This window comes from Aulonocara stuartgranti, assembly GCF_965226115.1.
Source record: "Aulonocara stuartgranti genome assembly, chromosome: 13".
NCBI classification, from domain to species: Eukaryota; Metazoa; Chordata; class Actinopteri; order Cichliformes; family Cichlidae; genus Aulonocara; species Aulonocara stuartgranti.
In genome coordinates this window covers 15,273,082-15,296,413 of record NC_138949.1, presented here as the reverse complement: position 1 = coordinate 15,296,413, position 23,332 = coordinate 15,273,082, and the positions used below count along the sequence as shown (strand labels likewise).

The window sequence follows — 23,332 nt, the reverse complement described above, 5'->3', positions numbered from 1 at the left end:
CAGCACTGAAAGAGTTAAATAAGGTACAGCAGGTGCTCATACGTCCCCCTCCCTCCCCTTAAAACCTGCAGACCTTCCGGGCAGAGCAGGAGCAGATGGAGTAGCTTACATGCGATAACAGTTGTGTATTTTCCTGTGGAGACGGGCTTGTACTCGACTCATCATGTGAGGATAGTAGTTATTTGACTGGGATATGGACGATCCGGGTGGCTCCTGGTTGGAGCCCAGGTTGTTCCTGCAGGTAGCAACTACTGTGAGTGCAAACTGGACTGAAGGCTCGGAGCTGGGGGTGTCCAAGCAGACCCAGCTGGTCCTGGAGATCCTCATGGTGCTGATGTGTTTGGGCGCCGTGACAGGTACAGACTCATCTGCTGATACTTAATTGCCAATTAAGGTATTTTAATTACTAAAAATTTTGTGATCTTCTCATATCCATAAAGTGGAAAAAAAAAGCACTTTCAGTACCAGAACAATTCATTGATTGACACAGTAGAGCTTTAAAGATTTGTTAAAGGTTAATTTACCTGCATTTCAGTATTTTAGGTGTTTATAGGATCTTCTGTTAACATAGTGCTTGTAGTATCCACTAATTAGAATTAATTAATTTCTGCCTCTCTGTCTGAGTCACAAATAAAACAAATACTTAAAAAAAAAAAATCCACCCACTAGTCTGACCCGTGTGTCACGGCGTGTTTGTGCTTGTGTTGTTGTATTTCTGTGTAGGCAACATTCTTGTTATTGTTATTGTGGCTGCAACCAAAACTTTCCACTCGGTGACGTCGGTGCTCATCATGAACCTGGCCATCAGCGACCTCCTGGTGGGTATCGGGGTCATGCCGTTTGTTGCCCTGTCCGTCATGAACCGTGGATGGGTGGATTGCACGGTACGTCACCCGTGTCCAGTCTAGCGTGATAAAATTTTGTGCCAAAAAGTGATTGCTTGTAATTTAAACTGCTATAAATAACTCGTTGGCGGTTCATATGTGAAACATATGTCAAATGTATCCCTCATGAATGATATCACGTCATCTTGAGCAACAAACAACATTCCTGTAACAAGGTAGAAGCCGCAATCAGTTTTTGGCAGTGAGTTTTATGTATCCTTTATGTATGCAGTAAAAAAAAAATATTGTCGACTTGAAAAATGTCTCTTTTAAGAGCAATCTGGCCAAGAGGACAGTTGGAATTGCAACAAATGCGAAAATAGTTCTGTAAATATATTTTACGTGGACAAAAGGGAGCTGATTGATTATAATGTAAGTGCAATAACACAGTCACAAAGATACTTGAGAAACAGGCAATTTTGTAATTTTATATATAACCCCTTTGTAATACCTGTTCACCAAAGTCTGTTTAGCAACATACGTAACGATGTTACACATTAAAAAACACACGCAAACATTGGAAATCAGTTTTTGGCACAACACCGGAAACGGCGTTTTTGCTTTGCTCCACTGTGTGCACGTGTGATGAGGTTGTGTCTGTCTGACAGGACCTCTGTTCGTATGTGGGTTACACCTCCTCTGTGTACTGCACAGCTTCTGTACTCACCCTGGCTGCCATTGCCCTCGACCGCTACCACTCCATCATAGACTGCTTGCGCTACAGCTCCCGCTGGACCCTGTGGAGAATTTGTGCTGTGGTCCTGTGGATCTGGTTGCAGGCGCTGGCCACCAGTTGCCCCCCACTGCTGGGCTGGAGCTCAGTCAGCTATGTGGACCCCATGTACAGCTGTGCAGTGAACTGGGCCAGCAGTCCTAGTTACACCGCTTTCATGGCTTTCCTCTCGTACGTCTTACCTGCAGTGGTCATCCTCTTCTGCTACGTGAACATTGTCAAGGTGGCCCGCAGCCACGCCAGGAGGATCCACACTCTCGAGGACTCCGTGCAGCGCTGCAGGACTCTCCCAGACTATGCTCCTGGGGATTCTTCCAATCAGCACAGCGGGTGCCACCACACCCCATCGACACTGATCTACCACATAAGTGGACAGTTTGTGTCTCAAGTTGGTACAGGGGAAGAAGATTATATCAACGATGCTCTTCCTGAAGCTACCACAGAGCAGAGAAGGTCTGCGTCCAGGCGCTTTTTCTCCTTCCTGGCTCAAAGTGCCTCCCAAGTTCCTCTCCAGAACTCCCAGCAGCATCACAGCCACCATGGTGTGGTCCGGCTCTTCATGGTCATCGCAGCCTTCTTCCTCTGCTGGACCCCTTACATAAGCGTGGCCCTTGTTCAGGCCACAGAAACTGCAATTTCAGGCCAGTCCACCCTAGTCCCAAACTCTGCTGTTACTTTCTCCTACTGGCTGGTGCTGTTGAACTCTGATATCAATCCTCTACTGTACGCACTGCTTAGCAAGCGTTTCCAAAACGCTCTTCAGGGACTCAGGCAAAAAATAAGCATTCGTCTGGGGAGCGTAGTGGGAAGGGGAAATGAGCTCAGACCAGAGGGAGACGATGGAAGGAGCAGCGAGCCCAGCACGCTGACCACAACCCATCCCGGGCTGGCCTCCAGCTCTGAGAGCAACAGATCATTGTGTTCTCACTCCATTTTCACAGTCAGCACCGACTTCAAACATCAGTCTGAGAAACATCTGTGCAGTGTGTGTCATCCTCAAAAGAGGTCTACGTGGCAAGATGCATCAAGTGACAGGAGAGGAGACTGCCTGCAAGTCCCCTCCCGGCCACAAGAGGGCAGCAGACTACCTTTTTCTGCTGTGACCGAGGAGCGGCAGGCCACTTTTTTCTATGGCCAGATAACAGTGAGAGTTGAGCATGATATTACTTAGTCAGGATACCCGTGGCGTCAGACATGAGACCACAGTTAACAACTATTTTATTATTTTAATTTTATCCGGCAATGAATTGATTGTTTGGTCAAGAAAATGTAAGAAAAATGGAAATGTCCATCCCATTTTGACCTAATTTCTGATTAATCTTCCTTTTTTTTTTTTTTTTTTTTTGTCTGACCACCAGTCTTCAACCCAAGCAAACTGACGTTATTATCACAGAAGATCAGTAAAAAAAAAAAAAAAAATCAAAGCTAACAAATAATTCATTTGTCCTAGAATTAAAAAAAAATGGAAGTAGTCACTGGACAATCCAAGGTCTCAGGCACCTTTCTGTGTGGAGTCTGCATCATCTCCTCCTTGCCTGTTTGGGTTAGGTTTCCACAGATACCTGCATGCTAAGCTAATTGTTGTTTCTAGTTTGCCTTTATTGGATAACTCAGACTTATAAGCTCAAATCAGACTGATTTGTAACCAAGACTACAGTTGTTTATTTAAATAACAAAAAAAAGCAGTGTACTTCTAAATTGGTTTCCAGGTTCATCAATTTTTTTTTTTTTATTTAATTTTAAGTGTGCTGTCTCACCCAACACCTGCTAAACCTTGCCAAATTGTTTGGTTTGTCACTCAGTTGTTTACTTGATGACTTTCTTTGGCAAGAAAAAAAAAACCTCGACAAGGAAATGTATTGAAAAGAAATATTTTTATATAGTACATGTGATTACACTTGAAGACACCCAACAGTAGCTCTAATAAACCCGTCATTTATTCATGTTCGGAACATCTCCTCCTCAAATGTGATAATCATATGTTGCATCTCAGTGTAAAAATCGTCATTCCTTACAAAGGTTTACATTTATGTCTAGCAATAATTCCAGAGGAATACATTATTATTATTTATTGTCATACAGAATGACAATGGGAAACAGTGCTAATGTACTCTATTGCGAAACAAAGAAAAGGCAGTGAAGTGGACTTTTTCGGCTGCATCTGCTCGTACAGTACGTGCATGCTCGTTCTGCAAGACGTCACTCGCTGTCTTCTCAAGGTTAAGTCGGCAACCAAATGCAAACAAATATAAATGTGTCAAGTTTGTCTCAATAAAGAAAGAAGGAAAAAGAAAATCGTTCAGATGAGTATAAGAAGGATAGTATTAAACAGTCTCTGTGCAGCAGTCTGTGGTGGCACTGTAAAAAACAGATAGCACATTGCGAGCGTGTGTGTGGTCGAGTGATGTTCGTACATTCACAACAAGGCAGAGTTTCCACCGTTGCTTTACAAGGCGTGTACCTCAGTTTCTCTCGGGGGTCAACCACACCATGGTGGCTGTGATGCTTGCCTCAGAAATGTGATAAATGAAAGCAGACAAAGGTTTCTTTTTTTCTTCTTCTTTTTTTTGTTCACTAGAAGAGCCGTGTGTCAGCACTCCTCTCCTCAAGCCACAGTGGGACAGTTTTCCAGTCTGTAATTCCCACGCGAAATGAAACGATGTAATTGAACTGCTGCACATTTGTCTGTGTGTATATGATACTAAAATGTTAAAAGAGAGGCTCAGAGATAGCTGTGTTTAAAGTAATTAAAGGGGTAGTTCCATTAACCTGTCAGCCTTATTTTGAGATATCAAAGCTTTTAACAATATTTGAATGTGTTTGTTTAAATTGCTTGCTTAATAAAATGTTCACGCTATTTCCTACTGGTGTGCTGGCAACATAAAGCAAGTGTTAGGCAACTGCTTTGTGGATGGATTGAAAGCAATCCCACTGTTTGACAAACACCTCAATGATATAATGCATTGAAAGCGAATGTAGATATCGCGTGACTAAACTGTGGGGCCCGAACAATGAGTGAGTGTTGACAGAAGTGGGAGTCTAGCCCAAGGAAAGCACATAACCACGGGGAGCCAATCAGTGCGGATGAAATGAAACTGACCTCTTCTCTAAGAGTGAATAGAGAGACACATTGTGAAAGCTTCTTCAGCCCAGACTGATCCTCAGACGTCCAGACAGGTCCCTTCCCACCAGATGAGCTTCACAGGTCCACTACTCCGGGACATCCAAGGTGTGAAATATAGCTATGTACAAGTGCACAAAAGGCAGGTATTTGTCACTAAGTTTACACCCGCAGAAGGCTACCGGGCCTCGTGTTCTGTTTTCAGGCATTCAGCTTTGTAGGCATTCTTCTTTGGATCTTAGAGGTGTGTAAATGTGTACATGTTAAAGCCAGCTGGTCTACAAGGTGTTAGGGCTGCCTTGAGAGATGTCTGCCTCTTTATTCCTCCTCACTGAAATATATCAGGCAAGTTGGCGAGTCTTCCCAGAGGCGAGGAATCAGAGGAATGATTAAGAGGTACAGCAAAATTAACGCATGGTTCAATCAGTTATACCTGATCATTTTAAGGATTACAAATGATAGAAGTCCATGCACCGACTTGGTTAACTTGTGAGCAAGAATGATGCCAAATGAATGAAACGCGATCTTCCCCCTCGGTTGAAAAGCTGCAGATCAGAGGGCAGTCCAAAAGGCAAGGAACCAGGCAGATCACGTGGGTTAACACCCCTCATTTCCCTCCCACCTCATGTATATGTGTTTGTGTGATGATATTTCATATATTCAAAGTGCATATGTTGACATGGAGGTCCTGGCTCTCCCTCTCCAGTTGAGCCCTGTGCCAGCTCCGGCCTCTCCGCTGCCCTCTGCTGGCTCGTCACGTTTGCGCAGCTTCTGGCTGAGCTGGATAATGCACTGGTCCCAGTCCTCTGGTAACAGCAGCATTAGGAAACCCAAGCAAATGATGAACACAGCAATGAGGCGCACCGAGTTAAAGTGAATTTCACACGTGTAGAGGTCCACCACTGTAAAAAAACAAATAAATAAAAAGGTACTGTGTCAATAGAAGGGAACAACTGGGTTTATGTAAATGAATGTAAATTGTAACTGTGCGTGTTTATGAAATAAAAATGGTTAGTTGTACATCGAGAGGGAGCCTGGTTTGAAAATTAAATGGAGTCTCTCATCAAATATAGATAGAAACCTTTGGGAGAATCCAGTGCCATCAAATATTAAATGGTGACCAGATATAAAAAGCTAGCACTCTTAGAGGAAAGCCAAGAGACTTACTGGCGTTTACAGGAACACTTAGGACAATGCCAAGGGAAATTAATGTCGGGTATGTTATCGCGATGCCAAAGTTCACCAGGACGTTGAAAGCTGTAGGAACAAAGCAGAATTAGAGCAGCAGCGGACTACACGATGAGAATGTTGCTATTTGTAGATTACACAACCAGCCGGTGCACATTACTGCTCTGTCGCCATATACCGAAAAGCAGGGCTGCGACCCCACAGAGGTAGGCCCATGGGATGTCTCTGAGTGATTCGATGTACTCCACATGTGTAAAATACAGCATGACTGGCACAAAGCTGACGAAAACAAAATTGGTGCTTCCAACGATGCTCAGAAAGAGTGCAGCCTCTCCAAATTTGGCACTTCCCAGCACCATCTTAAAGAGCACCTGAGAATAAAGAGGAAGGAGAGTGATGCATACATCGAATCTGCCCTCTTCAGGAGCTGAGGTATATTACAGAGGGCGAAGCCTGCCAAGTACCTGCCATGTCTCTGGCCCAGGGCCACTGCTGTCTGTTTATCACATTAGGGCGGCACAGACAGCAGGGCAAAGGAGACCAGACCCTGTCAAAACATAGCTATATAATATCTGTCCTGTAACCTCCTCGATCAGGGTAACACAGCCTGAGGCCTGCAACCAAATGCGTAGGTATTGCGTACTTCTGGCAGGTGAGTCTCACACTACATAATCCCCTTCTGTCTTCTGCCACCTGGTTACATAATTAGAAGGGAGCTAGACAGGGCAACTTACAGAGACGTGTCCATACATACAGCATGCTTACCTATTTTTTATTCCACCGTGAATAGAAGTGGCGCTACAATGGAACTTTATGCTCAGCGGTACAATACACACTGAGAAATGCAATCAAATCCTAGAGGTTTTGCGGATCGATCTAAATACCGATAGTATCGATACCAACGTTGGCATTGTATCAGATCGATACTAGCATAAAAGAATGTCCTCCAAGTTCAGTATGTAGCTCACTGAATTGTGTGGAAAAGTATACCTCAAACATGCAATATGAAAAATGTCCTTTTTGTGTATAGACTATAGCACACGGAAACAACAGAACCCAAAGTGTTTCAGAGACGGACAGCTTCAATATGCACGAGTAGCTGAAAGGTGTGTTTTTGTTATATCACTTGATGATGCTTCATCTCATAAATCATAAGCTGCTTTTGTAGTTTAAAAGTATCGATATCATCAATGTTGGCCCTGGATTTAGTTGATATCACATCGATATCAAAATCTGCAGTATCGCACAGCAAATACCTTATAGAGCGCTGACATCGAAGCAGAGGCCACGACCAAAGCAATGCCGATGACCGAGTGGCTGTGGAATCCATCGGCATAGGTCATCATTACGATGCCCGCTATGGCCAAGATAGCAGCTACTATCTATACAGAGAAAGAGAGAGAGAGAGAGAGCAACAGTGAGTGAAGGATGGACAACATGCTGCTCACAGTTTGGTGAAAAAGGCACCTTATCCCCTTACCGCCGCGGAGGGACACAGCAGGCCCACATGGCCTCAGCTTTGTCATTCAGTGCAGAAATAACAAGCCTCACAGAACCAGGCTTGAAGCAGCCTAATTAGTGGGTGGGTTGTTATTTCATAGGAAACAAGCTTTTCATTTGATATTTACATTTTCTACGTGCAGTGCAGAAAAGACCTGCTCTCAGATTCACCCTGTAAGCGCTTCCAACACAGGACAGGCAGCTTTTACAGTGTTGGCTTGATTGTGTTACATTGATTTCTGTTACAAAGCCATCGTGTTTACAAACCAAATCCCCCCTCACACCACTCCCCGCCTCTGCAATTATCACAGCTTCAAGATGGCAAGAATCCATCAGCTTCACCCTGCTCGGGGTCAACTGTGATGCGTAAAAGGCAAACCTCTTGTGTTTTATTGCATTAAAATCTGGTTTGTCTGGGTTATATGTTCATAGTGTATATGTGAGAACTGTGCAGCAGTGATGGGGCTACGGTGCAGCCCAGCTGAGTGGATTAGCACCGCATTAAGGAGGTGTCGGGAAGATAAATGAGCCGCGTGTTTTTGCTTGGCCAAAGCACCTTAAGCAAGTCTGGCTAAATGTCTCTTTCTGCACTGCAGGCTGCCTGTCAGTCACTGCTACACCTTTCATTTTAGAAAATGGCCATTTGCTCACGGCGTCAGCAACAATTTAAGATGTTTCAGCACAATGTGGAGGGTCAGAGGGAGGAAGGACTGTGGCTTCACCCAAACTTGTTCTGCAATGAGCAGGCGTGACCGATTAGTCCGGTGGGTAGCTTATGTCATTACGGTGGCGTAACTGCAGCACGTGGACCTTGCACTTTTTACAAATCATAAATCTAAACATGGGTCACACAGAAAAAAAAAACACAGAGTGGAGCTAGTCATCGGTTTTATCCACAAAGTACCACTGAAAAAAACCTCCCTGTTTAACAAGGTTGATGTAGCATCCCCCTCATCGCTCTCTCTCTCTTCCCTTTCTGTTTCTCTTCCTTCACTTTCATGAAATACTTGTTCAAGTTCCCCTGCATTACTGCAGACATCCAAACACTGCAATCCTTACTACCAGGCAACAGAGAGCAAGAGAGGGGAGGGCGTGTAAGCGAGTGAGTGAAGCGGGACTATTACTGTACTTGTCTCTTACCGAGGCTTTTCATCACAAATAATGGGGGTGACGAGTCGGGGCATACACAAGGGAGAGACGGGGTGCTTGTGAGTGTGTGAGAGGAAAAAGGGGGGGCATCGTGCGAAGTGCGGGACGGCTGCAGATGTGAAAGCATCTGAGGCGTACAGTGAGAGGAGATAAACCGATATCTTAATTCACAAAGGTAAGTAACCCCTTACTGTCCTGCTTCTCTGTCTTTATCAGTCACAAACTTGCCGGCTAACACACACATGCACAGACCAGGAACAACATTTGAATGACACTGTGATCACCGGTAGGTAATCATCCCGTGGTGCTCATAACCTGCTCTCTACTCAACCGTGCTGTGTGTGTAGCTCACAGATTCAAATGGAAATTCAGTCAAAGCAAATCATCACAAATTTGCATTTCTTTGCAGATTAGAAACCTTTTTTTTGTCATGATGGCTGATGAAGTGTAAAACTGAGTTTGGTATAAAAACTTGCAGTTAAAAATGCACATTTGACCAGAGAAGACAGTATTAGAGATGAGTGCAGCTTCTAAGAAGGTAAAACTGCAGGATTGCCTTAAATCTGCCAGTAGGTGGCAGCAACTCTGGTTTCAAAAAGAAATCTGGTTGTAAAGTAAACATCTATGACATCACGACCTCAGTAAGCACTTTCCTGATAAGTTTATAGTGTCAATCATCTGTTCTAAGTTTAGTAAGAGTTGGAAAGTATGATCCTGATAAAAGCCAAAAGGAGAGTAAATCAGGGTCTGCTTTAGTCAATGCATAAAGTGTCCTTAGATTTTCCAAGGGATTTACCGCTTTCTTGTAATGTATGGGTTCAAATGCCAGTATGGAGATGATGAAAATACCTCTTTTCTTTTTGGTCCAGTCATAAAGTAATCAGAGGTATGTTGCCATCTCATGTAGAGTCATGTTAAAGAGTAGGTTTCATAAGATTATACTGTAATATTCAAAATATAATAAACAATACAGAAAAACAAAGATAATTTTTTAATCTGTCCATATCAAACTTGGGATCATGACCCAAACGTGTGCATCGGTTTACAAGATAAGTCCTGGAGACATTTATATTCCTGTAAGGAAGAGAGAAGAAAGAAAAATTTGCCTTCCCCCCCAATCTTGTCTCATGTCTCATGATGAACAGGATACTTTTGTATCTTTGGGGATCTGAACATAATCAAACTGATTCAATCTAGGAAGGAAAAAAAATAAAAGGTTTGGTGGACCTAGTCATAAATCACATAAATCAACGTGTGACAGTCAGCCTGTGGGGCCAATATTGGCCACGCTCTTATCTTAAATAAGTTTCGTCATAATCAGTGAGATTCAAGATAATTGGGACGCTCAAACATCTCACCAAAAAATACACGAGTGCAGTGCCCGTTCTAAACGTGGGAGTGAAGAACGGGCTGATTGCAGCTTGCAGTATTCTTCACAACCGCATCAGCGAGCGATTAAAGCCATTCGTCGCAGCTCACCATGCACACCCACGGAAAAGCAAAGATATTTAGACTTTACAACCATTTCATTTACACTCAGTGTGCCTCTATTTCCTTTTGCTGTCATTTGTTATGGATCTACGGTTTCTCATAGACAACAAAGACCCAATGAAAGCCTGAGCAGATGTTATAACATTAACGTATCTGGCCACTGATGAAAAATCGAACAGAAACTCCAGTTTATTAATTCCGTTTTACAGAACAACTGCACTAAAAACAGGATGGTGGGACAGATGATGGTGCAAAACTGCTTTACAACATATAATACTGATATATATATCTATATATATTGATGTGCTCATCCCACAGCTCGCCAATTACCTACAATGATGTAATTAGAAATCATTCATTGGCTGTCTGGGGGGTGAGTTGTGGTTATGCTCTTGCCACATTAAGTACAAAGGGGTAAATATCTTGTTGGATATAGTGACTTTATATAACATAGTAAATTATTCTTCAAAACTAATTCAAAAGACACGCTTTTGGTTGTTAGCTTGTTTACTGCAAATAAAACTTACAAGCCAAGAGGGGACAGTGTGAAAATCCTTGCTTTCTGTGTCCTGTGCTCGAGTTAGACATCTTAACTAAAGACTCATAATTTTCCCTTGAAAGAAAAAAAAAAAAATAACACACGCATGCAGATATACTCACCCTGACCCCCATGAAGCGGTCTCTGAGCACGATCCATGACAGCAGGAAGACGAAGGCCTTGTTACAACAGAATAGCGCTGACACATCTGTTGTGTTGATCTTCCTGAGGGCCTGCAGGTACAGGTAGTTGGTGAGGATCCACAGCAGGCCAAAAGGAGCTACCTTGGTGAAAAACACCTTCGGTGTCAGGCCATCGTCACCGAAAAACCTGCAGCACTCCCTGTGTGCACGACCAAAATGAATACTGTTAACCTTCTAAAAATGTAGTATGATTTTAAAGCTGATGAGTATTATCACTCTGGGACCAATTAACACCAGTGAACACAAACAGCACAATCTGAAAAACACACTTAATGCCAATGAGTGACTGCAGTAATTCCCACTTCAACAGTTACATCTAAATTATGTTCGTCCCACATTATAGACACGTGGGACCAATGCTACCCTACTAGAAGAATGGTTTAATATTTAATTGCAAATTAAGATCTGCCACAAGGCATTAAAGTTAAATATTCAACTGTCCCCATTAAGAAATTAAACAACCTGTTTGGTCCTCAGGTGTTTTGTCTGGTTACATCTGACAAATATCTCAGTACAGCAAAGAAATGGGATAATCTTTGCTGCTACAACAGGACATATTCAATGACTAAATCGAAGAAAACAGCTGTTTGGTATTTCATAGTGACAACAGGCAGAAATGTATTTAATGTACTCAGAAAAGTCTTCTTTCATCTTCCTCCGTTCTCAGCATTACTTGTGGACACTCTGGGGGTTCCGCTTCTGGGTATGAGTTTCCGTATGGACTTAAACATGAAGGGAAAATGGGGACAGAAATAAATGTTGCTGTGACTGATGCATGTGATGAATAACTCAGGCAAATTTGTAATGACTCAGATAACAGCCATGCAATTCTAAGGTTTTATGTATGATAAAAATCATCTGGTCTTAGATTTAGGTGAATAAAACCTCAGGTGAATTACAAAGCATGACATATTACACCATGACATTATTTATTTAACTAAAATTGAGCTAAAATGTAGAAGATGTGTGTGAAAAACTAACTACACCTTTATCGCTTCCAAAGGAATTAAGAGGTTGTATTAACACAATGCCAAAGAGGAACGACATCAGCAGCGATCTTAGAGAAGCAACTATTGCTGGCAATCAATTTAAATCCTTCATTCTACAGTGAGAAAGTTTATTCACAAGTGGAAATATTCAAGGCAGCTGTTAGTCTTCCTAGGAGCGGACATCCTAGCAAATTCACCCCAAGGTCAGACCATGCAATGGTCAGAGAAACCTCAAAAAAGACTCTGGGAGCTACATCTCAAAATTTGCAGGTCTGAGTTAGTTAAATGTTGAGGTTTATGCTACAATCAGAAAAGGACTGAACAAATATGGCTTGTTTGGAGAGAAAGCCTCTTTGTTACAAAAAGAACGTGACCCCACAGCTAGGCTACGGGTGCAACCATACACAAAATTCACGGTTTGATATTTTTTCGATACAAAAAAATGTTCATGCCTTTTTAATTTGTCATTTATTAAAATTATAAATATATATTTTAACTCAAAAGTACAGTTTTAAATTTAATGTTGCTGAAACAAAAATAAATAAATAAATCTATCTAATCGAGAAATCGCTCATCTTTGAAAAAGAGAGTTTATTACAGAGAAATGGCTCTTTCCAAAATAAAAGCTATACTATACGCTTCTTCTGGGCTATATTCTCAGCAGCATATTAAACATATCAGGTCCCTGTAAGGAGAATCATGTGCTAACGGCTGTCTAAATGACACGGGTAAAGTTTGTAGCATGTGTGCTTGTTGTTTTTGTGTGCTTCCACTTGTCTTTGCACTAGGATGAAGTCGGTGTAAATGTGCAGTCATATTCGTTGTGTTCCCACTAGTGGTGTCAGCGTTAATCTCGTTAAAATGACATTAACGCCATAACGCCGCAAATCTCCGTTAACGAGCTAACTGCGCTAACGCAGTAGTTCCCACCAATGCAATTGAGCATTGCGTGGCACATCCGACATACTGTTTTACTTTTGTCCATGAGGCGCTTACCTTCAGGGTCATACGTCATATGAAAACCAAAATAGTTCCAAACGCCACATCTGAATGAGGGTGGGGGAGGTTAAATTTGCTATGTTGCAACGAGCTTAACTTCTGTCTTGCTAGCTTGCGCTGGGCTCAGTGGATCTGCGCTGGACAGTGCAGCCTAGGCGAAGTAGTCGAACGCAGATCCACTGAGCGCTCAACACAAACAGCATCGTCAGAAGAAAAGTTGTTAAAATTTTTTTAAGATTTTGTATTGTTCGATACATATGCGTACCGAACCGAAAGCACTGTATGAACGGTTCAATACCGATACAAGTACCCCTACCCATAGCTTAGGTGTGCAAAGTTGCATCTAAACAAACGACCAGACTTCTGTAACAATGTCCTTTGGACAGATAAGTGGAGATGTTTGGATATAATGCACAGCACCATGTTTAGTAGTAACCAAGCACATATCAGCACAAACACTTCAAACCAGCTGTCAAGCACGGGGGTAGAGGGGTGGTGATTGGAGCTTGTTTTGCAGCCACAGGACTTGGAAACCTTGTGGTTGTTGAGTCGACCATGAACTCCTCTGTATACCAAAGTATACGGTCAAATGTGAGACCATCTGTCTGATAAATAATATTTGTCCCAAACTGGGTCATGCACTTGGACATTGATCCCAAGCACAACAGCAAACAGCAGAAAAAGAAAAGAATCAAGGTGCTGCAATGATCCAGTCAAAGTCCAGACCTCATTGAAATGCTGTGTTGGGGCCTAAACAGAGCTGAGTATAAATGCCCACAAACCTCAATGAACTGAAGCAACAGTGGGCCAAGAGTCCTCCACAACAAGGTAAGAGACTGATAAAGTCACACAGAAAATGTTTACTTCAAATTATTGCTGCTAAAAGCGATACCATGATTGTGTGAGGAATTCTAACCAGTCAAGTTTTAACAGAAAATACTGAGAAAAAAAACACAAAATCTGGAGACGTATGATTAACAGTCAGTCTGGCAGTCTGCTATGTTGAAGAAATGATTAATCTTTAAGTGCTTCTGCATGAGGCTTAGTCATCCACTATTCATGTTTTTCAGGCGCTGTAACTACGCACAAGAAGCTAAATGAAAATACCCTTGAATAAAAGCTGACGGTCCAAAAGCTATTGGCATGAGTCAGTAATGCAACAGAGGAACCAAGCCATGACATTATGTATCAGTATCAGAATACTGCATAGTGGTCCTGCTCTGTCGTGTTACTACATTGTCTGCTGAGTAAGACCTTGCGTTGCTCTGCTGTGAGAATTTTCTGTTTCACCCTCAACTTGAGTGACTCCGCCCACACCGGACTGCTATTGTTACCATTACTACAGAGTTGTAGCGTTTACCCTGAGCGCATCTGGCTCAGTGAAAAGTGATGAAGCAGCAATAAGTGAGGAGTGGCAGGTAGCATATTTGCCAGGGTGTCCTGCTGGATACTGTAGAGCAGCGCTGCTATGAATCAGCTCCAGAGAGCTGAGTCTGCACTAAGAACACACTGCTCAAACCTCCTCTGTGGACACGACACTAATTCTGCGACAACCAATTTATCGGCGTTTCATTACAGACACTGGTTACACCACCTTAAAGCCAAACCGGTGACTGTTTTTCACGCATTATTCCTGCACTTGTGTACTTGTGCACTGTAATCCGCAGTGATTTTTAAGATACGTCAAACCTCTGCAAAGCTGCCAAATAAAGTGTTGCAGCAGCAGATATTAATACACCTAGAGGCGCGTGAATTAAACAGTTAAGCGCTGCACTTCCAGAATCATTTAGTATCACTTTCTAGCGCCTGCACAGAACTTTTATTTGGTTTCTTTAGAATTTGGCACAAACTGAGTTAATCGTTTGGGCGACTTTTGTTGTGATTTGGCGCTATATAAATAAAATTGAATTGAATTGAATTAATCCATCCTTCTTTTTATACTTACATCTAAACTGACTTAACATTACCCAAGAGCAGCCAGAGGGTCTCAAACTACAAGCTTGAATTTAAAAGATGAACGTGCAAAATGACACTTTGTGAGTTAAGAGATAAATCCTTCCACTGCTGATACGATCTGCCCGTAAATATCAAGTCTATACAACAACAGGGCTGATGAGTGCACTAAAATCCTCTCCTCACAGATATACTGCTAAAGTTAAGTCCTTGTCTCTCGTTCGGCTGCCTGCTGTCACGAAGCTATCCTTTGGTTTCTATTTCTCTGCACTGTCAGGTTCACAGAAGACGGTATTGTAATTTGTAGTCAGTTCACATGAGCTCCAACTGAGGAGTGGGAGACCCACATCCTCATGTAGGCCTTTAGAAAAAAAGGAAGGATTACATCACAGAGGAGCATCTGAAATACAGAGCCAATCCCCCGAGCTCACCAGCACACCACAGCTTCTAAACTACCGCTCTCTTTTGTCTCTTTGCACTAACGTAGCATTGCAGGTAGCAGAGATAAGACTTTTGTCTAAAGACCATGATTAATGGACTGCTTCAACTGTGAAAGCCACTGTAACACAATTAGGATTACAGTCTCGTCAGCAGGGTATGTGAGACGGCACGGCCTGCTCTTCCAAACAGGTAAATATGTGGCGGCGTTTTGCAAATAAAATCTGAAGAGAGGATGACTGTGTTTACCTGACAAGCAAAAACAGAATTAGCTTATTCAGCGAGATTGAAAATGGACCTAAATGATAAACTGTAAGCAGCTGGTGAATCAGGCTGAACATGTGGCGTTTGTTCCATGAAATACAAAGAGGACAGAAACTGTCACACAGTGTTTGAAAAAAATCAATTAGTACATCTCTATCATCTCACTAGTACACTGCCAGATGTTACGTGGTGGTTAATTTCGTTGGGGAATCAAACTGACCTTTTGAATGGATATTTTGGTAAATCCCGATTAGTTGTATACTTGTTGTAACTAGAAAAACTGGATAGAAAATAAAAAGGGAGAATAAAACTCATATGGGATTTTTAATACAGATACTGATACCACAATTGGGCAATCTAAACATCAGATATTCCTTCATATCGGAGGATACTTTTTGATGCTAGGCACAAATTTCACACTCTGCCTCCTGACATCTGACCCACGTTAACATATGGACTGAACATACACACACCCACAATGGACAACTGTACCCTCAAACACACAATAATAACATGGACTGAACCACCACTCACAACCACTAGCATTTTATATAGCCTCTGTAGAAACTATCTACACCCTCACTTATCTTAACTGCACTACTGTATAGCTCTGTGTAAATAATCATTCTGTACATTCGATAATCTTTAATTCTACAACTGTTTACAACTTCCATAGTTCACATTTCTGTATAGCTGTATATCTCAGATTTCTGTAAAGTTATTTATTTCATATTCTGTATAGTTTTTCATATTTATATCCTGTTCATAGCCTGTACATAGCTTGTACTCACTACAGCCTGTACATACTTATAGTTATAGCATATTCACAACATACTTCATACCGTGTACATTATAACATACCATAATAGACCCATTTCTGTAATATACTTACATATCTATACTATTGCTAATATATATTGTAATATATCTATATCACTAAAGCACTTCTGGATGGATGCAAACTGCATTTCGTTGCCCTGTACCTGTGCATGTGCAATGACAATAAAGTTGAATTCTATTCTATTCTATTCTAAATTTCACTGACATTTAAATTTCGAAGCCCAACTTTGCTCGGATCAGCTGGTTTCTGTTTCCAAACATTTGGCTGTGTAGCCAACACTGAAGTTGTGGGTTGCATACAGGTAGAAGAATTATACAATGTCATCACTCATAACGTGGTTAAAGTGTGTTTCTCCCATCTAGTCTTCAGCTTTTAACTTATGGGCCATTACAAATGCTGATACAGATAGATTAATTGTTTGTTAATGATCTGATGACCCCTCAGGTCTGACTTGAGATATTATTTTTAAAGGTTGTAGGTTTTATCTATATAGACAGGAAACTTTACTTTGATTTGATTTTTAATGACTGTGCTGTAATCTGGTCTGCTGTTGCTGTTGCAAAAATTGATTTATGTTCTGTCTTATAAAACTGTAACTGCTGAAGTCTTTGACCTTAGAAAAGAAACAATGCCCTTTGACTGAAGTCAGAATTTGTGTGAGAGCCTGTACTGCACTTTACAGTCACTTAAGGTTTTTTTTTAATATCGTCTGTTTCCTCCGCTGTCACTGTGCGTGTCGGTGGGTAGGGGCACAGACCCGTACAGACTTTATTCACAGTCCATGTGCACCAGGAAAGGCGAGACAGAAAAAAGAGAAACAGTGACTAGAATTGATAACAACCTACTGCTATCGCCTACTTTAAGTGCATCAAAAGCTGTCAAACAAGTGTTAATTCATCTAAAATCCACCATCTGTAAGACTGGTCACAGGACAACTAGTCTTGGCTAAAGCTATAACAGAGTTACAGCACCCAGGCTGGTGTCGCTGCCATGTACCAGCCCATAAATTAAACAAAAAGGGGATGCTGAATATGGAGGTGCCATGAAAGAAGATCATGGAGAAGATTCATGGATGTAAAGAAGGAGGATATGTGGAAAATTCTGAGATTAAAGGATGATCACAACATGTCAGAGCACAAAAGCCGATTTATATATATATAAAAAGAATGATCATAATGTGACAGCAGCTTTAGTGCTTGGACCTCTAATGGAGCTTGCTCTAAAGGAGAGAGTGTCTTCTAACCTTAACCTCTGCCTGGCTGTCTGCCTCTCCGGACTCTTGCACAGGTGGCCGATGTAGTAGAGGGGGAAGAAGAGGCAGTTCCACGTGGTGGCGAACCAGGTGAGGGTGAAGGGAGCATCAAACTGCTTAAAGGTCAGCTTGGCCAGCTGGGTGGAGCCTGCCCAGGAGGAACACACGCACATCACCATGGCGACTCCCCATAGAGCCTTCCGCACTTGTACAGCTGTCACTCGGATGCAGCAGTGAAGCCGCCGTCTGCTGGAGCCGGACTCTGCTCCTGCAGCACCGGCCGACTGAGCGTCTGTGGTGCCCACCACATTCTCTCTGGAGCGATCTTCCCCTAAAGACGGACACATACATGACAGACTGATGTCCAAACACACCGATACTGCAGACCTGTACGCTCATTCATTATTTGACACATTTTAACATATTTGTCCTTGCTTATTGCTGAATTTTTCTCAACTTCCTCTTCCTCTGCATGTGCTTTAGGCGCCTGGTGGGCAGGAAATCATCAATGCCAAATAGAAACATCTGGGCCTGGTGTTTCCAGACTATGAAACTGTTGCTGGCATGCCACTTGATTCTTTCTCTCCTGCCTGGCGTCTGAGTTTCTGCATGTACTTACTTTCTTTTCAGTTCTTTCATGCTGTTTTCCAGCACCTTGTAGCACTTTCACACTATTTCCACTCCCATGCACGTCCTGCTTCACTGATGCCTACTTTTACACCTGATTTGATCAAATTATTTTGATAAAATGTCACATAAAGTGCTTTTTGTCACAGCCTTCAGAGGTTGCCAGGTTGTGGCATTTTTTTCTCCCTAAGCATCATGTGGATACAGTATATTATCTTTTGCAGCAAAACTGACTCCAGATCATACCAGTCTTGTCATCATTTTCCGGATAAAAATAGCTGCTTTCAAACTTAAACTGAACTTGAAGGTAATCAATCCGAGTTAGAAATGTGGCGATCAAGTGTGACAGGCGGCAGTGAAACAGAGGGCATATGAGGGCAGACGTGATATCCAATCCAAGATGACCTCTTCTCCACCGCATGAGCTGCAGCGGCATGTGTGTTTGCCCTAGCGTACAAAGACACACACCGCAACACTTAACTTTTCTATTTCTCTTGTCAAAACCTGATAGCCTCCATACTTCTTCACTAATGTGAGAACTGAAGCGAAGTGTTGGCGTACAGTTTTCGGCCCCACTCTCACCCACTCTGTGCTTCAGAACCAATTTGCTTACCAAGATCATTTTGTTCTCTCAAATCACTGAACTTACCAACTTTGTGTCCTCTACAAAGTTCAGACACTGCTGCATGATCATGGAAATGACACACAGTGTTTTACAAAAATATGACAGTTAAATGCAACATTTATGGCAGCTCTTAACCCGTTAAAGCTAAAACAATTAAATAATTGCCATAAAATTCAAATTTGTTGAAGATGGGAGGAGTTATTGAACCTTTAAAAAAATAAAATAAAAATGTATTAATATTAATTTACATATATGAGTTTTAATTGTATCATATTTGCTACTTTTGACTTTTTTTTTTAATTTATTGCTTAAAAACAGAACAAAAACTCATGTATCAAATATGACACGCTGGGCATTAAGGGGGTTAATTTAGACAGATAAGCTTTCACTCGATTTGTACTGATAATTAATGTCTTTCTAAAACTAACAATAATAAGAGCACTCAGATAGCACAATTCCCCCCCGATGATATTTTTAGTCATGCTGACATCAGCCTGTTATGGCGTGATTGTGACATTATATGGCGTCAAACTGAAAAACTAAAAAGTGTATCGTACAGCCCTCTCCATGCCCTTTCATATGACATATTACTCAATATGATTTCTTGAATTTTTTTAAAGGTCTACTTTGACCTTGAAAGTCAAAAACCACAGTCAAAGTCAAACGCTTAGCCAACTTATGTACTGACGTCCCCCGAGGCCTATAATATTGTTGTGATGTTCAAAGTCAATCAGTAAAAAATTGTGTGTAACATAAAGTTTTTACAGATTTTCACAAATCATTTTAGGCTGTCTTTTTGACCACGTAGCTAAACCCGCACCACCTAGAGCAAAACTACATGACCGCAACTCTGCAATCCGTTTAGTGAGAGTGCAACACAATAAACAGCACAACCTCATATCAGCTCTACTTCATAACAGCTGCATAATAGGCATCATGCATCTTCGGTCGCTTCCTACCTTCCAAAATGTTGAAAATGAGCGATCTCCCTAATGGTGTTTCCAGTGGTAATGATGTGCTGCGGGGAGCCTTTTGCCAATTCATCACTGCACTGTATGCTGTTGACTGGAATACTGAATGCACTTCAAAGGGCCTCGGTGAGGGAAGAATAAATTTAACTTGATTTGATTACGCTGTGGAAATGATTGTCTGACGGCATCAACAGGACACTCAGCTCTCAAAATATTGTCGCTGTGCCGTATCAGTTGTTGCTGTATACGCGACACTGTCTGCAGTTCTGTGAATGTGATCTGTGTAATAATAAAAGAATAAAAAAAACCCAAAACAAATAAAACCACCTTGTCTAATATAACCTGCATATTTTACAAAAGAGCTGTGTAAGGGGTCATCCATCACACCCAATGAGGCAATTCACTGCTACTGGAAGAGCTGACTCTGACCTTTCCAGGTGGTCTCATCATACCGTAGATTAACTCCCCTGATGACTCTTATGATAATGCCCCGGCTTCGCCGGGCTACCTATACTGGCTGCACGAGAGATTCACGTTCTGTTTATCTATCGCAAACGTCAAAAAGAGATGGAGTTAAGATGCGGCGCTGTTAGAGGAACCTGAACAATGTTCCCTGCTGCTGCTGCGAAAGCAACTGACGGATCTGACAGCACGGAGGCACAAAAAAAACTAAAGATGATTCGAGATCGTTGTCATTGTCACCGCAATGAAGTGATGAATCAGCAGTGGCCAAAAAAAGAAACAGGCACACATGGATGTTTATCAAAGTCTTGTGCACAGGGGTGAGAATTAAGTTTCTCTATTCTGAGCTCTGAGGCCTCTTTGTCTTTTTCTGAAGGTCATCTCTTTATTGGTGCTGCCCATTTTGTGTCCTTCCTGGGCCTCCATCCCGCATCCTGTGGCTCTGACCACATCTCTGGACCACAGTTTAATCTCCCAAATGTGATAATGGACCAAGCCAATCAGCCCCCAGGCAGACTCTGGGGCCTAGCTAAGCATTATCAGCTCTGGCACACTTAGTGAAGTGACAACATTAGTGATATTATACAGCCTGTACTCCAGGCTGTGGCAGTTACCACAATACTTAAATACAATAGTCTGTCTCTTACTAAATAAAAATGTGTCATGCAATAAAATACTAATTAAAGACCCTGTAATTAAATGCAGAGCTGCAAGTATATCTTCCCAGACTAATGACTTAAAACGGAGCGCACTTCTTTTACACTTAGACTGATGGTGACTAATGATGCTCTATGAACCCTGAATGCCAGTAACGAACATATCGAGTGAACTCATCAGTGTGCTGGATCTGAGTCGATGGAGTGGCCCGGCAAAATCGAAGGGCCTCTCCACTAATGACATTTGAAGCTATTATGACCATAGATGAAATACTCAGACCGAGTCTTCTTAAAGTGTTAAATGATTCACCTTTTTAATTCATAATCTAATGTCAACCGTCAAGGTGAGTCTGTCACACTTAGCTGTCTGGAGCACAGGAACAGTGCATTTCTGACATTTTAATAATTAATCTCAGCCTTTGCGTGCACTGGATCGCAAATTAGTTTTAGTTTTAGATTACTGTGATAGAAAAATTAAACCCTGGATGAAAATGTCTACATTTATTCAACCCATTCTATGTCCAAATATACTTCATTGGATGCTAACGGACATCTGCAAAATTGCAGGAGACAAGAAGAAAGTGTTTCTAGGGGCAGCTTGTGATCTGCTCTGACAGCTGTGTATGGCTTCTTCTTGTTGCTTCCTCAGATACAGTCATCCCTACTGCTCGGTAGAATGAAAGCACGCTAGAATCATAGGATTTAATAAGCACAGGTAAACTAGTAGCCTATTAGCATCTATCTATTTATCTACAAGTGTATATTTGTTAAAATATGGCACAGTAAATCAATCTTTGTGCTGCAAGCTCATATATCTGCCTGAAGTACTTTAGTCCACTAAGCACCTCGTATGCCGGATACTGAACATACATCCCACTCCCAGTAGAGGCAAAGGACTCCAGTGGATGTTGAGATTAATCTTGTCACTATCGAGCCAGTTTTCCAGCTCCTCTCCCTCATAAGTCTGTGTTTCCCTGCTTCCCAGCCAGCCTTCCCACTTCTGCTATCCTCCCTCCCTCTGCAGTCTCTGCAGTGCAGATCTCTCCTGCTGATAGCTGCAAATCCCAAACGTGCCAGCAGAGCCCTGCCTGACTGCTCGCTCTCACACTTCACAGAACCCGGCCGTGACAGGCTGAGAAAGTCTCGATACGTCCCTGTCTTTGCTCCCTGAACGGGCCACCGCCCAAGCCTGGTTTGCCAGGGCGGCAGGGTGCAACAGTAGGGAGTGTTTACCCGGGACCTCAACAAGGGGAGACGTAGTGGTAGGAGAGTTTTGTCTGTTTGGCAACACCTCCGTGGGAGCAAGAGTGCTCTGCCTCAGCGATTCAAGAGGGTAAACAGATCAATCATACACACACACACACTTCAGAGAAACTCTTCTCCTTTTATTTACTGTCTTTGGTTTTGCTTGGTGATGAATACAAATTAAGTAGTTCAACTTACTCAAGCCAACATTACAGCATGAAGTCTTTGTGTAAAAACCTTAAGGAGTCAGATCGTCTTAATTTTGACACTTTTACTTTTTAGTGTCATTGTACAAGGCTGAGGGAAGAAAATCTCTCATTTTTAAATAAAGTTACCCGCATAGTAAGGTATGACTGAGGTGTCTTTAAGTAAGTTGAACTGAACCTTTCACATTTTTTGTGTAATGCTCTGAAAAATAATAATAAAAAACAAGCAAACAAATTCAAAATCACAGTTCTTCTTCTTTAAACTGGTTTATGGCTGTCACACAGCATCAATCACTCAATAAATACCTCAATAAAAATAAATCCTTCAGATCCATGTTGACTTATTTGGTTTGTCAGGTCTGACATAAGTCTGAGGCAGAGTGTTTTAGAAATACTGTTTTCTTTTTGCTTGGGAAAAAAAGGCGATTTATATATATATACATATATTTTAAAAAAAAATAAACCATTAACTGTACTTTTATAAAAAAGGATGGTAATTTAATCGCAGAGACAGCTAGAAAGACAAGCAGCACACAGACAGCAGTTACTGTCTTTGTGGCCTCAGAGTCTGACAGACAGTGTGAGTCTGTGATACTTGACTGTGACAACTTGGTCAGGCCAAGCTGTCAGTCAGCGTCCTTTCAACACACCAGAGCAGGCTCATCTGACAAGCCTGTCCCACTCAATAACACAAAAGAGAGACAGGCGGAAAACACACCCTGCTGCGTCAACCAGCTGATAGGTAGGACCACATGGGCTGAGGGGACTAAAGGCCCAGAAGGGCAGACAAGGGTGGGTCAGCTGTTACTGATCCTGCTCTCCTTCGTTCTCGGTTTCTCCTTCAACCTCAAAGGACAGCGCGGCGACTTCCTCACCGAGGAACAAACTTGTTGTTTGTGTCTGCCTTGACCTGCCCAGCTGGTTCAACAGATGCTCATGATACAGGTCAATGCTGCAGCCCCCTTCATGCCTTATTGGTTACACTGCGTGCATGCAA

At 42.1% G+C, this 23,332-nt stretch overlaps 2 protein-coding genes across 5 annotated transcripts in view; one reads left to right on the top strand and one right to left on the bottom strand.

The window, feature by feature from the left end:
• The first annotated feature begins 39 nt into the window (after positions 1-39).
• Positions 40-2,869, top strand: LOC309721021 (5-hydroxytryptamine receptor 1D). The gene is made up of 3 exons (XM_082558330.1): positions 40-356; positions 724-884; positions 1,493-2,869. The coding sequence occupies exons 1-3, from the start codon at positions 194-196 to the stop codon at positions 2,786-2,788; spliced, it is 1,620 nt and encodes a 539-aa protein (XP_082414456.1). The 5' UTR covers positions 40-193; the 3' UTR covers positions 2,789-2,869.
• Positions 2,870-3,474: 605 nt separating this feature from the next.
• slc35f3b (solute carrier family 35 member F3b) overlaps positions 3,475-23,332 on the bottom strand; it is a 51,468-nt gene continuing 31,610 nt past the window's right edge. For 3 of the 4 annotated variants that reach the window (XM_082557785.1, XM_082557784.1, XM_082557787.1), the window contains 6 exons: positions 17,535-17,874; positions 10,727-10,946; positions 7,183-7,308; positions 6,105-6,297; positions 5,906-5,995; positions 3,475-5,640 (listed from right to left, as the gene is read on the bottom strand). In XM_082557785.1, coding sequence (XP_082413911.1) covers positions 5,399-5,640; positions 5,906-5,995; positions 6,105-6,297; positions 7,183-7,308; positions 10,727-10,946; positions 17,535-17,874 — 1,211 coding nt within the window. In that variant the 3' untranslated portion in view covers positions 3,475-5,398. The remainder of the gene's footprint in view (positions 5,641-5,905; positions 5,996-6,104; positions 6,298-7,182; positions 7,309-10,726; positions 10,947-17,534; positions 17,875-23,332) is intronic. The other variant, XM_082557786.1, reaches the window with a different exon arrangement.